This window comes from Anopheles merus, chromosome 2L (assembly GCF_017562075.2).
Source record: "Anopheles merus strain MAF chromosome 2L, AmerM5.1, whole genome shotgun sequence".
NCBI classification, from domain to species: Eukaryota; Metazoa; Arthropoda; class Insecta; order Diptera; family Culicidae; genus Anopheles; species Anopheles merus.
In genome coordinates, this window is record NC_054083.1 from 36,498,366 (window position 1) to 36,517,367 (window position 19,002).

The 19,002-nt window shown below is 42.1% G+C and overlaps 1 protein-coding gene across 4 annotated transcripts in view; it reads left to right on the forward strand.

Moving 5' to 3' along the window:
* LOC121593256 (tyrosine-protein kinase Drl) overlaps nt 1-19,002 on the forward strand; it is a 60,876-nt gene that overhangs the window by 12,143 nt on the left and 29,731 nt on the right. For all 4 annotated transcript variants that reach the window (XM_041915473.1, XM_041915474.1, XM_041915475.1 and 1 more), the window contains exons 3-7: nt 2,916-3,043; nt 10,166-10,403; nt 13,532-13,700; nt 15,844-15,992; nt 16,434-16,591. In XM_041915473.1, the coding sequence (XP_041771407.1) occupies nt 2,916-3,043; nt 10,166-10,403; nt 13,532-13,700; nt 15,844-15,992; nt 16,434-16,591 (842 nt within the window). The remainder of the gene's footprint in view (nt 1-2,915; nt 3,044-10,165; nt 10,404-13,531; nt 13,701-15,843; nt 15,993-16,433; nt 16,592-19,002) is intronic.

Below are 19,002 nucleotides of genomic sequence, written 5' to 3' on the forward strand. Positions count from 1 at the left end.
TGCGCTGTGTGTGCGCACACATGGCAAGAGAACACATTTTATCAATATGGTAATAGTTGGTACAAAAGTTGGTCACTTAACATAATTTCCATCATATCGTCGTTCTCGTCGTTGGTTCCCCATGTATCTGAGTGTGGGTTGCTTCCGCAGCAGAGCGTCATCTCGACCGCATTACTTTGCTTGATTCATTTTTGAGCTTTTGTGTGCTAGCCGGAAATTATACCGGTGCGAGGGTGAAATTTTGTAAAGTAAGTTTTGCGTCGTCACACTTTAGCGGTGAAGCGGTGGTTTGGGAACATCGCTTCGATTTATATCTACAGCATAACCTGAAATATAGTGAGATACTACTTAAAATTTGTTATACATTTATTCAGAGCTTAATGATAATTCATTTTTCCTGAAATACATTCCCGAAACGTGGGAAAAGGTTTGTCTATTGCTCATTGCTTAATGCGTTATGTCAAGAGCTAATCACCCGGATAGCGTTGTTGAAATAAGTCTACTAATGCTAGTGTTGCGTTTGATAACTCCTGATCACCGGCCATTTCCGAATGTTTTGATCGGACCATCCGTGCAACATCACCAAATTGTACCTTTAAAATCCTTCATCCACCCCTTGTTTAAGGGTACATAAGATTCTTTATTGCATTTTATTGTATATCAGAACAAGTAGAAATACCACAGCGTGACCCTTGGGAAAAAGGAGCCAATGATTCGAACAAGATGTTGATCGTTTCATTGGAATGCCTTAGACATCATCACATAATCATTATATTATTCTGAAGATTCGTGTAGAAGGCTTGTTTAACTAGAAAGTCTTCCCTTTTAGAGATATTGTTGCATGTTTTACAAAGAATTATTGCAACCATCCATGTTTTCGTTAAAAGGTTTTTCTGAACATCACAACATCAGAAGTTGCTGTTGGAAGCAAACGTATTGCAATGGACACGAGCCTCCTCCCGTTAAAAGGAATGTTAAAATGTCTCCGAACTGCCTTTGCAGTACGTTCGATCTCTTGAATTAGGAGAAACATTCAATATGCGTTAGCAAACCCTTTGACATTTAGAATAGATAGATGTCCTAAAATTGTATCTTGAAGCAATGAGGCCTTTCCTTGAAGCTATGCAGTGGGAGAAAACTCAAAGACCTTAAATGAAATATGAAGAATTGGTCCTGTCCTCACAATCCTGTTCTTACAATCCAGAGGAATTAGATTTTATTTTTTATGCTTTTACGTATTGGATGTTGTACGAAGAAGTAAGTATTTACAATACTTTAAATTGTACACAAGCCTGTGTTTGTTTAACTTCATTAGATACGTTTTTATTTTCATTTTTTTGCGGTCGTTTGACCTTGTTTGATACATTTAACCGTTGATAACCGTTTGATGTGTTCTAATCTCAGTCGTTGAATTACTTCACGCATATGGGAGGAATCTCCCATTCATAGAACCTTTATTTCGGTCAATGACGACGATCTCAAACTATACTTGTAGAAACATCAATGTGAGTGATCCATCCCTAGTTTCATATAGTAAAGATGCTTGTCCTAGCTTGAAGTAAGGTCTGATTCTTATATACTTTTATGTTAACCGATTATTGTGTCTTAATTGTGCTGCCCTTTTAGTTTTTCGTTTTTTACACATTTTACACGATTTCTTAATCGTTTTGTGCTATGAAATAGAATTGTAACTAGAGACATTGGATGTATGAAGATGTATATCCACAGCTATTTTATATAACAACAAATTCTTGGATATAAGAGTGTTAATCTTTAATGTACTCCATGTAATTACTTTCAAGACATGTCATTTCACCTTCCATTTACCGCCTACTAACTTTACCTTTACAAATTAATCCAAAAAGCTAAACTTTCATTCGCTGTTGCGCTTAAAATCGCTCTAGAAACATACAATCCCATCGCACCACCGAGCAATTCCATTTGCCTGTTCAATTCCCCGTCCAAAGCCCCGTCCCACTCCCATCACGAGCAGTGTAATGAACTTTCGCAACTATATCCCCATGGTGTGGTTCCTGGTGGCGCCTTTCATAAGGAAATGAGAAATTTCAACTCAAGATTCATCGCACTTACGGTCGCATTTGTACTTGCCGCTGTGGGTGACGTGCTTGCGCCCGTAAGCTTAAACCGACTTGGCGGCGGGGAAAAGGGTGCTTGTACTAGCTTACTACCGGGCGCGCTTGTTGTTCCGAATTTCCCATCGTGCTAAATTACCAACACCGTACCCTAATAACCTCGTCGACTTCGGCAAAGGCATTACCGAACAGTCACACACTCACACACAGTGCCACGTTTTGTTGCTTAATCAAGTGAGACATGTACGGTGCTGGCAGTGCCACATTCCCATACGTGTGTCGTTTGTCATTCTATTTTATGGACCAACCTTCTCCCCTTTACCGTGTACGTGTGTGTAGTAACGCAACATTGCCGACGTTTACTAAAAGCTGGCTGACATTGTGCTGATTCTAGCGACCGAATGCGACATCACGGAGCTGTTGCTGCACGTAAACCCTTCCCGAGGATTTTGCAACAACAATTACGCAACGCCCGGGACACGTCTGCCGCGCGTCAGCAAACATTTCCGGCGATGGGGGTCGGAAAGCTTTCCGAACCTCATTACCTGCTAACAAGGGGTTAGATATTTTATTTTAATTACAAATTTGAAAGCTGGGCGAGCGAAGTGTACCCACACAAAAGGGGGCACTCCATTAGTTCCCTTTGCTGGTGTCCGTGGTTGACAATTTACCTCTCGTGAGTTCCGTTGTGGTGAAGGAAGCATTTTGTAAAATTGCATTTCGTTACCATATTGTCATACCAAGATTTGTCAGCTTTCCAGTACATTTTGTAGCGCCAATGGATTATTCTTTTAAACTTCAAATTATTTCTTTTACTTTCAGGCATCGAGGCAGATCTGTTTTACGTGCGGGACGGTGCGATCAATGACTACGCCATGAGCTTCGTCGTGCCGATGAAGCCCGGCATAGACTTTTTACGCTTTTCCTGGCAAAGCCGTACAACCTACCCGGTAAGTATTGGATAGCAAAAAAAAAACTCAAAAGTGTTTGCAAACAATGGAGAAAAAACAGATTTTTTTAGTTTTCGAGGAAAAACAAAACCACTCAGCAAAGGCACTGCACAACATACTAAACAATCAACTCAATCATGCGCTACATCTTTCTCCACACACACACATCATAACACCGATTCGCTTCGACAGTGTGCAATGGTGCGTTATGCGATCGGAATGCACACAGCACAACGTTTTGCCGAGCTTTCGCAATAGATCGCTCACCACCGTACACCGAATCAAGCCCAATCGTTCGTGCGATAACCGCAAATTTTTGCGTTCCATCACGGTTATGATGTCTGATCGGGGTTGTTTTTGCTCCTTGTTTTTTTTTTACAAATAAAAAAGCGCCCGGTTTTGTGCAAACACGAACAGCGTATACGCAGTGTAAACAATGGATACCGATTCTGCACCATTAAGCAGGTATTGCCATCCACTGAGCTGGGTGGGAGCTGAGTGCTCGCAAGAGAGTGAAAAAATGCCTTCCCTGCATGCGATAGCCCGTCGGAGAAGATACTGCGGATAACGCTGCCGATGCCCGATCATGTCTGGGCCGAGGGCCGTGGTTAGTTCGCATGCTTTTGGCGCTGATCCCGAGCAGCGTGGATTACTCGGCCGCTCGTATGCTTGCACGAACCGGCACACGAGGAAGTGTAGCGCATTGCATTACAATGAAGAGGATTGGAAATTGAGCGAAAGCTTGGCAGGCTCTTCTTTGCCATTCTTCATCATCTTTTGTGTTGGTGGCGGTTTTTCAGCACCATTTGCAGAAAGTGCCAGCAATAGTGGCGAGCCCGGCTCATTCTTCCTTGCTTGTACAGCGTGTTTTTGCTACAATGAGCGAAAAACTTGCAACCGTGCGTATAAAAGGAACATTTTTTTCCCGCACTAAGACCCATTGCCAACAGTAAGCCTACGGATTTGGATGAAGCAGAGTCTGGAGTTTAGTTATGAATACCTCTCAAATGGATTATGGAAGTACACCAACATTATTCTACCTTAAATCGATAAAATTTCCATACTTCACTGCAACAAACGCAAAACCCAAACAGAAAAAGCTACAAACTATCACCATATCCTTCAGCTGTTACAACCTGAACCAGATGACAATCGTTCCGGGGTGGCACTTGGAAGCAAAGGGAAATCGTTTTACTTCCTTCACGGACAGAGCAAAAACTTTCAACCGGAAACGACAAACTGGGTCAGCTTAATTTGCACCGCCGCTTGCCGATTGTGGGAACGGAACGACAGGAAGTTAACAAAATACACCATCACTAAGCCAAGACACGGGCGCGCTCTGACCTGGGAGACAAAGGCTGAATGAGTCTTAAGGAACACACCGTTCGTTCCGTGCGTTGTGCTGGTTAAGGAACAGCAAAGGAACTACAACAACAGCTCCCACCCCGTTTCGCAATCCTCTGATAAGCAAACAACTTCGCGAAAACAGTGGGAAAGGGTGGGAAAATGACAACTTTCTACCGCCTCAACTTCTTTCCCACCGAAGGTTCTTTCTTTTTATTTTCTTTTTCACTCACATTTTACATGTCGATTGGTACTTGGGATTGCAAGAGTTTTTACAACACCCTTCGCTCCACTGGGCCTGTTTTTTTTTTCTTGTGTGCCGAAGAAGGTGAATAAAAACTTCAACATTCGCCAAACGCCAGGAAAACCCGGTCTGCGGTTCATTTGAACACTTTGTTTTGCATTTGTTTAGCGACTGTTGAAATGGTGGAAACTTTTTTTCTTTCTTTTATTCTAATTTTGTGCACCTCTTCCCGGGCTGCCGTTTGTGGCGAGCGTGCTCCATTAGTGCCGTTGGCAGTTTTCCGTTTATGCAAATTATTCGATGACAGTTCCAGTGGGCCGAGTTTGGGGGGGGGGGCTCCAGCCCTTTCCGCCCTTTCTTTTGTAGGGGTTTTTAGCGCCAGTGGAAATGTAGTAACACGCCAAATGAATAGAGACATTTGTTGTTTAAAAAAAAAACAAACGTAGTTTCTTACCTTCGCGTAAAAGGGCTAAGCAAGGCAGAACACGCAGCATCGGTAGCGACGAGCAGGAGGATAGCAAACTTTCTCAGATAAGGAAAGGCGAGAAGTTTCTATGGGCTTTGAACGATGTTGTATCAAGTTTATTAAAAATAATACTCCATATTTAGAAACCAAATGTCAAGATTAGAACAAATTACTCGTAATGTTAACATTTTACCGCTGATACTGTGGGTTTCTTCTTCTTCTTCTTTTGGGCTCAACAACCGTTGTCGGTCAAGGCCTGCCTGTGGGGTTGGCTTTCAGTGACTTATTGATTTCCCCTCATAGCAGGATAGTCAGTCCTACGTATGGCGGCACGGTCTAATTGGTGCTTGAACCCATCACGGGCATGTTGTTAAGTCGTACGAGTTGACGACTGTACTACGAGACCGGCTTATACTGTGGGTTCAATGCGAGTTTTAACCAGATAATATCCATAATCTTTATTCATCACTTTTAATGTCAAACCTCCGATGATCAAAATTTATTAGTCAGAATGCAATTTATTGCAAGACCACAAAGCACTGTAACATTTTAAATGCTTGAAAATGTTAAGGATACCGGAGTGTTCGCTACTAGAATCTATGAGAGCGGCACACTTGCATGATCTATCGAAGCCACTTGGCCGTACGATTTATGTTCCATTTAGTCCACAATGTATTCCGATTGAAGACTGTTTGGCAGAAATTGGTTAACAAATTTCGAGTTTTTGCTTAATTTTATAAGTTAAGTTATTTGAGTAGCTTAGGTTGTCTGAATTTAGAGCTCCACAAGCTTAATCGTCACGTTAACTAAAAGATTGTGGTCAGTAATTAATTCCTTCTCGTGGTACAGCCATCATATCCTATGATCTATCATCATGCCCGTCAAGGGTTTTAATCTCTTGTGGCGTGTGCCTCTCGTATACATTACAGAATTTTTTGACACGAGTTAAGTTATCATGTCATATATAACCAAGTCCATATCAGCAAGAGAAAGGCATACAGTTGTTACGCTAAATAGAGATATTAAGCATGTGTAGGGTCTTTGTAAAACCATCCATTGATCGTACGGCAAAGCATGTAGTTAATGACTACTCCTTGACAGGCCTTGATACAGGGTTTTCCAGGGGTTCTCATAGTTGTGGGACACTTCCTTGACTCTTTCTAATGGGAAGTCAACTGCATATGATGGAAATTGGACTCTTTGGCACCCGTTTAGCACAGACTCCTAGGAAATTCCTATTGGATTTGTCTAACAAGGGTGCAATAGAGTCCCATTCTCAATACATTAAGTTCATTTCACGTACGAAAGAGTCAACAAACTATCCCACAGCTATGATAACTCCTGGAAACCCTGTAAACGTCAGAATCTGTACAATTATGGATAATTACACAATATGATTTTTTTTATTATTAGCTTTTGTTACTGTCGAAACTGTGAGCCCAAAAAAGGAAGAATAATTGCATTTCATAAGCATTGGTATTGCCACAAGAAAGGCATACATTTATGACATGAATAGTGAAAAAATATTTGTAAAAACTTTTAATGAAAATAAACAAATCATTTACAAAATTTTAAAAATATTACAAAAAAATCAAATAAATACAGTAACATCAATAAATTAACTTTAATTAAACGATAATAACTTTAAATCGCGATAAGAACAAACTGTTCTTGAGTGTAAGGACAAGAATCCTAGAAGAATACCTCACACATACTTATAAATATTTCTTTTTCACCTCTTTAATAAACTACGCCCGTTTTTTTTCAGACATACAGGACATAAAGAAACCCCTTTAACCGGAAAAGATGGCTATACGCTTTTTTTCCTTCTCTCAAATACCCGGAGTGGATTAATTTAAATCAAGAACCAATTCTTTACTGCAAACAGACGCAATCACACACAAGCCCCAAGTAGCAAAAAGGGAAAAAGGAAACGCACACACACACTCACACGCACCCAAACATACAGTAACAGTTCCGCTTGAACAAATGGCCATAAATTTCAATTTCATTCGAACCACGGATCGGATCGAACAACCACGCGCGACCGTTGGGTGGTCCCGGTGGTCAGTTTTAGTGCCATTCTAGTGAAAAAAAAGAACGGGAAAAAGTGACAGCACACAAAAAATACCCCTTCTTTGTGTATGTGAAAACCCCAAAGTGCGGTTTGTTTGCACGATTGGTGGTATTCGAACGGAAATTTAGAAAACCGTTTGCAGTGCCATCCCTGCCAACTGCAGCAAAGCGGATCCTGTGCGATGAATTTCTTCCTCTCAGTGTGGGTGCTTTTTTGCTTTGTGCTGACTGTGCATGGTGGACTTCCGGAGAGCGGGGTAGGGGGCAAATTCCCCACTTTACGATTGGACCACAGTAACCCTTCATTCAACAGATGCTCGGTCCGGTCAGTGTGGTCTGCTTTGCCGAGCATCTGCACCCCCTCGCTGGGGAATCGGAGGCAGAATGAACACCGAATGGAATGAAAATTTATCTCTCAATAGCTTGCCGAACATCATTCAAGCCGGTGGAAACCGGTATTACTTCCTACCGAAACCCAAACCACCCTTTTCAGGAATTGCACACAAAAACGGGGAGTGGCGGTATATGCCAGGGCGAGGATGTTGGGGAGAGATTCCCCGCTTCCGTTTGATTGCCTTTATAAATCTTGATAATGTACAATCTTTCAAATTTTAAAGTGTACACGCACAACGGTGCCGCCGTATCATTGCATCACATCCACCGTTCCATTAGCATGCCCTCCTGGATAAAAGGATTGCTGTCAGGTTCAACTCTTCCTCATCCGGGCTTTGTAATTTGTCCTGGGCTGGTAAATAAAAGTTCTCGCAACGCACCGCCGTAATAAAATTACACGCAACGCCATTAGGGGCACGGTTTACAACTTTCGCCACGCTAATGGAAAACCTCGGCATCTTTTCGGGCATCGACTCTTTCATCCTCTCGTCCGCAGAGATGTAAAGGGAGGAGTTTGGCTAAACAGAAATAAAGGCACAGAGTCAGTCAGTTTTAGCGAAAGTAAACTCCGTAAACGGACGGGAACTAATAAAGTTATGCAAAGAGCGAGCGATCGTCCTGTTTGTTGGATGACGTTCTGAGGGAGAGAAAGAGAGATAGGGAGAGAGAGAGAGAGAGAAAGAGAGAGAGAGAGAAAGAGAGAGAGAGAGAGATAAAGCGAGCTTGTGAAAACGGTGGAAACTGTTTTTCCATGCCCCGCTGCCTTAATGCAATCAAACTGATATCGCCTTGTGCCTGTCCTGTGTCGTCCTTGCCCTGAATGACCTCCTTCGGGGTGGGTTTAAATCATCCTTTGGCTTTGATTTAATTTGTCAGTGCAAAAGAGAGCAGATATTGCCAAAGGTCTTCAGCCGAAGTCAGCACCAATCTGCCCAAAAGTAAACTCTATTAATCAATCGACTTTTCGGCGCGAGGCCCGATGTCTGGTTTTTCGAGCACTAAGAGTAAGTGTCCCGCAGAGTTCCATTTGCGGCACAAACGATACGACCATTCGGGGGAATCAAAATTCAATCAAAATACATCCTGATTGGGTTGGAGAAATTAGCATCGACGTTATGAGATGGGTCCTGGCCTGTATGCAAAATGGAGCATCAAAATTGACGGTCAATCAAATTAGGGTGTTAAAATAAATGTTATTTAATAAGCTAAAACAGGAAATATTTTTCATGTTTTCCACTCAAAACTACGATGTAAAGGTACATCATGATCACAAAGAACATGTGTTGCCTGTCCAGGTCCTTTACAATGGTAGTCCCCCAAACTACTTTCCTATTTCGATCCCTAAAAGAACCTATTCTGCTACAAAGCATGTAACACTCTGCTGTGTCCAATGAAAAACACAGACGGTTTTGATCCAGCATGACCATTCAACACAGCTTCCGCAAACGAACTTCGGACCAAAAAAGCGATTCCCCGTTCCCCCATAGCGCTGCAGACTGGGAGGCTATTTGTTGCTTGCACCAGTAATGCGATTACCGGCGGGATTCGCAGACGGGAATCAATTAGTTCTCTTTGTTGTTTTTAATTAGATTCCGAGAGTGTCAGACAGGGCTCGATTGTTTTATCGCCCTCTCCCTCCGCCCCGTAGCAGTGCTCGATGAGTGGCCGTGCCTGGGGTTTCGAGTTGTTTGGTAGGAGAGGCGCATGTGAATAATACAGTGGTTTATTGAGTTGTCTGCTGTTAATTTTTACACAATTTATTTCACAACTTTTTACAAGTGGTTGGAAGTTCGGCTTGCCCCGGTTTGGCTTCTGATGCGCTCGATCGATTGATTAGAAGAATGGTTCTTCCAAACTTTAGAGAAAAAAACGCACAGACAGTGAAATATTTTAATTGCCTCGTTCGTGCTTCAGTAGATCGCAAAATTGCTTCACTTCATTAACCTTCTCGTCTCCGAGAGCGACCTTTCGCCCGCCGAAAACTCTCTAAAACACAAACTACACCAACTCAATCAACGGTGCTTCAAAGATCAATCACCCTCCTCAGCGTGCACGCGAAGTGGGTCACGAAAATTTTAATTAAAAGCATCGTTACATACTTTCTGCCCATCCACAATTACTTTGCTTTGGAAGTGAAGAAAAAAGAAGCAAGTTTTGCCAAAGAAAGTTTTGCAAACCGTCCATCATTCCATCCATCTAGCAACGTTTCCAGTCGAGTTTCGCTGCCGGTTGATTGCACAAACGATAATATCGCTTCATTAAACGCGCTGCTTGGAATTAAAATGCGCCGTCCTCACTTCGCTCCGAAGCGATACATCATTATCGCGAACGTATTTATGCCCAGCGAAAGGGCATAGATCAGCACAGCGTGCTGATTAAATATTGAATATTAATTTATACTCTCTTGAGCGGGTGTCCGTTCCGGCGATGATTACTGTCCCCGGGCCAAGAAGAGAGACATCGCTTCGATTATCATCAATTAGGATGTTCCATTCGAGTTGAACACTCCAGCAACGAACTGGTGTGTTCTTTTTCTCGCCCGAGCTTTCACTCTTATCTGTATCTAATGGCTCTTTTTTTTTCCTTCTTTTTTTGCCAGCTTCCTTACACGATATCGGTCCACTACGATGACAACGAGGGAGCGCTGCAGCATCCCGAGCTGGACATTCCGTCCAGCGGCATCATCCCGATGACGGTCGAAAGCTTCACCGTGCATCTCGTCTGCTGGGGCAACGTGACCAAGGAGGTGCCGGTTGGCATCCATCTGCACGTCGAGGGCCCGCCCAAGCATAACGACACGAAGTTGATTATCAAGCGGAACAAAATTTGCATCAAAGGTGAGGAAGCGTTTTATGACGGGTGAACATTCTTTATGCAAGACTTTAAACGTTCATTAGGCAATAGTGTTTAAGATGAAGGTTTTCGCATTAAAATGGAAATAGTAAGAAAATATTTAAATTTTTAGCTCTTATAAGGCACTTTTTATTGTTTCTGGACCATTTTATTCTCTTTATCCTTATTATATTTTCATGCTTTTTCAAATTTTGAAAGGCAATAATGTTTATCAAACTTAGTTCTGACCAGTGCTGCAAAATGTCACTGTCAATGTCATACAAAAATCTGACTGACACAAAATCCATATCAGCGTCACGTATCACGTCAATTGTGATAATCAGAGGTGATACTCAGAACGGTTGGTGTGACCAATACATGCTTCATGACATTTTTGCGACTATCGCTGGGTCAGTCACTATGTCATGACTTTTTTTTACTGTGGTCAGTTTTGCAAAATATCACTGACATAGTCATGACAAATTCCTGCTGCAACAAAATCATTCCAGACGTCACGACCTCTACTGTGATGATCAGAGGCGAGCCTCAAACAGTTGGTGCGACCATCACATGCTTGGTGACATTGTGTGCAACCAACTCGTGTTCAATCACTTGGTCGCGACATTTTCAGTCGGTGATCATCGCGATGGTCATGGGAGATATACGGTGCATGCGAGTGGTTCCAAGAAACAAAATGAGCATGTTTTCTCACTCTGTTTGATCCGACAGATAATCAAAACAGATAGAGGGAGAAAGCATACTCATTTTGTTGCTAGAGCCCACGCGCCAAGTATATTCCAAGAATGTCGCGATTATCGCCGTCAACAATGTCGTGACCAAGTGAGTGACCCAGAGTTAGGAGTTAATGAAAATGTCACCAAGCATGAGATTGATCCTCCAACTGTTTGAGTCTCGTCACTGTTCAACTCAGTTGTGTACGTGGGCTGACTTGAGCTTCGTTTCGATCATGAGTGTTGGTGACTGAAACAGTGGCATTTGGCAGCACTGTTCATAGCCAGAAAATGATCATGATTATGCTTGCGCCTGCTTGAAGCTCATATTGTCAGTCAGAGTATCGCGTTGGACTTAAGAATTCGCGTGTCGCGTTCGGCATGTCATGACACACTTTTATTGAGTATCAGCAATGGGCATCAAGCTACCACGAATATGTTCATTGTTTTCGTTGGTGAAAATCTCTTGATACTCATGACATTTTGCAGCACTGGTTCTGGCACCTCGCTATGTATCCTCAAGACGCCTGAAGGTATGCAATTCGTATGCCTGGAAAAAATATTATTTTATTTAGGATTCTTTCCCTAGTATTACTTTGATTATTGACCATTAAACTTCAGAATTCAACACTTCCGAAATAACTATTCTTGTAGTTCTTCTACGCATTAAAATCATTTCTTGATTGATCGTTACATAATTAATAGTTATAAACAATGATTTTTTATATGCTCAAGCTCCGCTCTGGAGTCCCTTTTCCTTATCTTATCTTCAAACTTATAAGTATTCTAAAATTCTTGATTAGAAGACGACATTTTACTGCAATTTGCCACATATTTCCAACGAACATATCTCGCATAATTTGATTATCAACACACAAAACAGTGTGCACAAAATGCATGCAGATAAATGGCAAATATTTTATTGCAATCCTTTTTTTCCCCTGTTTGCTTTTCAACAACCTGGATGGAAATGCTTCATTCCTACCTCGCTCTACTGAATAGCTTATCGTCCTGTTTTTCGCAACTTCCCGGCCCCGAACTCGTACACACGACGCCATACCGTCCTCTACGACCCCAACGCTCGACCCAAATCTATCGAATGTTGATTGCATCATATTCATTCAACCTATCTTCCCTGTCCGTTTCTATTTTTCCCCCTTTCAATTCCATTTTTGGGAGGAGGCCCGAAAACGGTTGATATCGCTTTTCAAATCGATGCGGCATAAAATGCAAATTGATGGCTTCGATTTGCTGGTTTCCTTCCTTTTTTGCTTCCTTCCTTTCTGGCAGTGTGCGCAATTTTTGGAACCCAGCAATGAATGGCAGCGAGCCGAACCGATTTAGAACTGATTATTTAGAATAAAATATTCACACGCATACAATCACAAAAAGCCACACAGCCACTGTACGCCTGTTTTCCAAAGGGGGTTTGATTTGCATTGCCCGCTTGCGCTTTGCGTGTGCTTCATTGTGCAGTCAAAATGGGTAGGCAAACTAATTTATTCCCGCTTATTTCGGGATATGATTCCGCAAGCATCATTCCATTGCTTTATTATTGACATAAAATCTGTCTATATATTATTTTAATTAAAAAAGCCACCAAACCAAAATACATCCGAGATCAGCCCTAAAAGAAGAGCAAAACACTATTTGCTTCAGTTCACTGAGCTGGTCTTAAGCAAACTCTGCTCTGCCCTCTTGCGTTTGCGAGTTCGCCTCCCCACCCGGCGGGTTCAAATATTTTCGCCTCGCGATACTTTTGCCCACCGTAGGAATGTGATAAATTTCAATTAATTCCGACAAAACCGTTGCTTCCTAGTTGGTGAACAAACAAAGAAATTCTTAAACTTCCCCTCGCGAGCTAAAGCGGACGCAGTGAAACATTAAATACGCTTCCGCATTTCGCGCAAACCACAGCTAGGCCGGGTATTAATCGAGGTTTTCGCGCGAGTTTATTATGTGGCGGGCAACCTTAAGCCTGCCCTGCCTTCTAATGCCTGGTTTCGCGTGTTGTCGATAAAAAATAATGTTTGTTTCTTTGCTGCTTATCGGCGATAAGGCGTCGGGAGCAACCTCCCGGCAAGGCAAACAAGCAGCAAATGAGAGCATAAATTCCACAACCTCTAAAAGCTACCATTGCCGTTTCGGTGGAACTATGCTGTAGAAGAAAAAAAAATGCCAAAGAATTCGAAAACCACACCGTGAATAATGCTGGTGACAAATTTCACCAACAACAGGTTCTTTATGAAGCAATAAGCGTTTCGATTGTGTTGGGAATGTATGTCAAGCGGGGTTTCGGGGTGGCGCTATTAAACAAACAAGCTTCGTTGGTACTACACTACACTAAGCATACATATCTGTTATGGTTTCTGTGTGTGTGTTTTTCTTCTGCTTTCTTTCAGGCATGCATCCGGCGAGGAATCGTCTCCCGGCGGCTGAAATAGCACCACAGCAAGGACCGGCTCTACTGGGAGCGGCGGCCTGTGCACTGGGGCTCGTGCTGGTCGTCGGACTCATTGCCAGTGCGATGTACGTGCGTGCCCGGAAGCAGATTCGGCAGGACTCGCTACAGTACGTATCCCGATAATCTAGGCGTAATTATGAGTGTATTTATATTTTAAATGAATTTAGATGTATTTTATAGAACCTAATTTTCTTTCATATTTTAAATACATAAGCGACACAGGGTAGCAAAATAATTAAATAAGCAATTTCGTGTTCCAACATACTTAGAACGTTGTTGGTAGCTGGGAACGTACAGCAAATATCAAAAAACAACTTTTTGGAGCTGCCATTACACATTTTGAACTAAACTTTTGAATTTAAGTCAGCTGGTATAATCTTCCCCAAGTGACATTTGCTCGAAATTGTTTTCCCATATCTGCTCGATTAGTACTCAATACACCTGAAATTGTGGATTTACGTGTGATCAAGTGTGTTGAAAGCGCTAAGATTGGGTGAGCTCGTAAATTAGACTTTTTTGTATCGATTGACGATGCCGTCGAGCTCATTTTACATTCGTAGCTTTGTTTTTTTTTTATGAAAATCAAAATCGAATTTTGTGTGATATTATTTTATAAAAAAATCGATATTATTTAAGTATGAAATGGCTACACGACCAACTATAACGATAGGACACATCATTTCCGATAGAATCTAGAAGAAAGCAACGACAAAGAGGCATCACAGTTGATTTTACAGGACTTTTTCTAAATTCCCTTAAACTGGTGCAGCTTAAGGGAAGTTTAAGGCTCCAGTTTAAGGGAATTTGCTCTAATTCCCGGTTATTCATGCTCTAAATGTCAATTGGATCGTCAGTTTGTCCTTTGTACTGCCTTTCATTAGTTCGTGCCTTGGACCTTCTTAGACCCTCTGGCCTAGACTTTTTTGCACAGACACTGGTCTTCAAGGAAAGGATATAATTTGTTTCTTCATACAACGTTCAAAAGTAAATTAATTTAAAGTAGATTGAAGTTTAAAAATGTATCAGGATGAGTATTACACATACCTTCATTTGTCAATATGTTTGGTTAGCTGCCATAGCAAAACAGCTTCTTAATTAATGCAGCATTGTTACTTACTTAGTCTAGACTAGTTGGATTAGATTGAACTTAATTGAAATACAAAAAAAACTATATGACTTTAGAAAAATAAGTTGAATAAAATTTACGATAATTGCTGCAAAGCTCTTACGATCAACAAATACTTCTTTGCTAGAAATCAGGTAATCAAAGGCAGAGAGAGAGAGAGAGAGAGAGTCCATCAAACGCTTAGTTGCTACCAAACATATCAAATATTTAATAAATCAAAAGCATATAATCCACCTCGCAGGAGATGAACACGATTCAACAGCCCACAAGTGCATACACTTTACGCCGGCAGTTACAATAACCTGCCTTTCTTCGGTTTTCTGGCACGTTGTAATACTTTCCAACCCATGTACCCCGTCCTCCCCTCTCCCCCGTTCACCACCATGTCCCCTTTACTTTTAATGCCAGTGTTTTGCAATCTCATCCGACCAACGTGCTAATATCGGTCTTGTTTCTCGGAGCAGAAAACATGCACCATCGTTCAGCAGCGTTGTCGCGTTGCACCGGCCGTCCACTCGCCCTCCCCATGCGAACCATCCGCCGGGCTGGTAACACATGTCCGAACATGTTCATTTCAGACCCATCTGTGGCAACGGAACAACTCGACGTGGAGCGCCGAAGAAGAACGCCCGGTACCTCCGTTCTGTTCGGAAAAACAGTACCGTCTTGTTAACGAACCGAGCCAAACCCCAAACCCAGGCGCCCAGAACAGATTTTTGAAACGCAAGACACACGGGACACACGGGCAGATAATCCCTTTTCTGTTCTCCGATCTGCTCCGAAGCTTCCGCCGACGCTCCACTCCCTGCCGGCCGGCCGGTGGAGGACGTTCTGGTAGCTACGGGAGGGACGCAGGATGACAGGGAATTTATGCTTCATCGATATTCGTGTTATTTTTTGTGCTCATGTCTCATGTCCACCCTGCCTGCCGTGCAGTCGATGCAACCGTTGTGCCTTGTCGTGACAATCTCCTTCTCCTTCTCCCGGTCCTTTCCCAGGATGCAATGGATTCGTTGGCATCCACAGTTTGTAAATATTTCCACTCTAAAACCCGAGTGGGTTCGATGTACGGTGTATTATTAATGCTTTTATTTTTTCGTCCCTTTCCTTCTCCCTTCCACCAGCACCAGCTTCACCACCGCGGCGTACGGCAGCCACCAGAATGTGTTCATCCGGCTGGATCCCTTGGGACGGCCGCCCAGCGCGAACAGCGGTTCCTACGCAACGATAGCGAGCCTCAACAAATATCCCATCAGTGAGTCGAAAAAGTCGTGTAAGTGTCACTCTTGGGGAGTGAATTTCCCTCCACCACTTCCTTCCTTTATTTTCTATCGATGTCCGCTCAACACGTTTCCAGTTTTCGGAAAATGGTGCGATCCTTTTTCAGCGCCCAATTTGTGCTTCCTGCTAAATTTACTTTAATTAAATGTTTCTAAGTTTCAAATTGATTTCTGCTTTCCCTTCTGCCACCCCATCGCACACCTTATTTCCGTATTGGTCGCTTTGTTTGTCCTGTCGACGTCATCCCACCCTCCCAAAACAAAACAAAAAAAGCGAACCCGGCATGTATGGCTCTACATCACTTTCCCCGTTTTTTCCCCCTTGTGCGAATATAAACATGAACCGTATCTAAATGGACATCCCACACCACACAAACGACACCAATCGCTGTGTTTCTCGCATTGCGCTTCCGGGCGTTCACGTTCACTTGCAGGGTTTCGCAGCACCCCTTCACCGTCGCCGTACGCGACAGCGCTGCTGCCCCTCGGGCAGAACGGGACCGCCGGAACGGGGACGGAGTCGGTCTACGCCAAACCGGAATCGGTCTGTCCATCCCGGGTGTCCTACTACGCTTCATCCCAGCTAACTCAGGTAAGCGCTGTCCATTTCACTCGACAAACAATCCACCCTGTGCCTGTGCAGCGCCCTACTGCAGAGCGTTTGTGGAGCTACTACTACTACTACTACTCCGACTACGGCTACTACCACCACGATGGTTTGTTGAAATTGTCTGACAAGGGTATACGAGCGCTGATTTTCGAGCAGGGCGCAGGCCAAGTGCAGGATGTACAGGAGGTGTTGGGAGCTCTCCTTACACTTTCTCCCTTTCTCTTGTACGCTCCTTTTACTCCTCACTCAGGAGCGTTTGTACAGGACGGTCTATTCATTCTTTTTTGATTTACTACCAGGCCCAGTTGATATCTTTTATCGTGCAGCCATAAAGTACGGATGGGCCTCGTGTTTGCAAGGGGCGCAAAATATGCATTATTTACACAGAAAGGAATTCTAACCGAGCGTATTAATACTTCTTGCATTGATTCAAATTGAGTCAAAATATTTATTTTCTTTAATGCAATAAAACGAAATTAAACGCATTGAAGAAAGCATTTGTATAATTTTTAAATAAATGTCATTGACACATATTTTTCCTTATGGTATACTTTATTAGCCAGCAATTTTGGATCATTTCATGATTTAATTTAGAAAGCTGAAATTTCAGCCAGCCAGTTTAGCTCTATGCATAATCTGGGTTTTATTTTCCATACCCAATTGACAGATGCGTTACGTCATGCAAGGTTTTTCAAGTGAGCTTTCAATTCTGAATATGTAATAGCGCTTACTTTAATAAACATATAAGTACAGCTTTGAAAGGTAAATTAAATGTAAAATGTAATAAGGTTTCATATCAAAACAGCCCGTGAGATTAATTATTCTAACATCGTTTTCAGTTTGCCTTTAAATACAATAAAATATTGTAAATTCATAGTGCATTGGATTTGTAACGAATTGCATAGAAGTTAGAAATGCTATCATTTTTCAAGGATCAGCCACAAAGGAGACGACAGTTTTCGTTTTTTTTTTGCCTTAGTAACATACATCGAAAGAGCAGACTTATTTGGAATCGCTTACAAAGAACGATGAGGAAACTCGTTACTTCATCACTTTGAAGGAATTAAGCATCAAGAACAGTAAAAAATCATTCCTTGAAACCTTCAATAATTATTAAATACATTTCAGATCACTGCTTCTACCTTAAACATTCGTAATAATGCGTAGAAGTATATTTTAATACATAGAGGAATTGTTGGTTCATTTACTTCATGTTTATTTTTATGTTTTTTGGTTTGTAATATTTGCATAAATTTTTTAATGTCTAATATATGATTTTTTTAATATCCAACATTACCCTCTAAAACGAAACATCACAGTGCATCAAAATGTTTCTGCGTTAGCTGCCGACACCATTGCTGGAACACCTCAAAACCCAGATCAAAGCGGGGACAAAAGAACCTTCCCATCTGTTATTTTTCGTTCGGCAGGCAGGACATAATTTTCCTTTAAAAATCAATAATGACCGTAGCATTATTCAAAGCAAAAGCAGCAAAAAAAAAACATAATTTTCATTTTCATCCCAACCATTCCGCACAACAATGAGTTTCGCTTATGCGCCTAAATAATGATACCGTACCGAAAAGAAAGAAAAAAAAACAAGAAAAACAGGAAAACTCCAAAGCTCCTTTCTCCTTTGTAATCTACCGTGTCTGAAAGATAAAGGCCAAAACGGAGGGGCGTTTTTCTTTCTCCCAAATCACCCCCCAATAAAGCGACCGGGAGGGACTCCCAAACTCAAACACCTCGAGCGTAACGTGAACAGCGTATCGAAAATTTGTCACCGAATTGAAAATTAAGCAATTTGAATAGGAAAGTAGAAATTTCCATTTTCATCCGCTCCGCTTAAAGTTCGAGAAAGCGTATCGTGAAGGTGAATTTCGATCCCGATCACCCCGGCGCAAAAATGGTGAATTTTCACTCCACTCCTCTCGTCAATATCGTGCCGGAGAAAAGTGTCAATCAGCAGGCTACCGCAGGTTGGAAAAAGCGTGCACCATTGTCTGGGACACCAGGTCGATATTGGGGCAGCTGGGGCAGCGTTGGTTGGTTGGGTTGGAGTTGCTGGAGATTGAATTTTAAAGCAATCGGGCAGGGATGAGTTAATGAATCGAATTTGAAGGTGTTCGTTGGACGATTTAGAGGATAAAAGAATGGAAAAGCTTTGATGTTCAGAACTTCTTCCAAAGGCAGCAATTAATAAAACGCATTATTGTGACATGTATCTAAAACGGCGTTATAATTTCTACACTATTATCACAATTAAGAAACAAACAGACATAAAAACAACCTAATACACACACCAAAAATTTTCAAAAAGCATCATAACTTGTGAAACCTTCCTTTAATGAAGAGCGTGCACAAAACTACGCCACCCCGGTCACGAACTCATC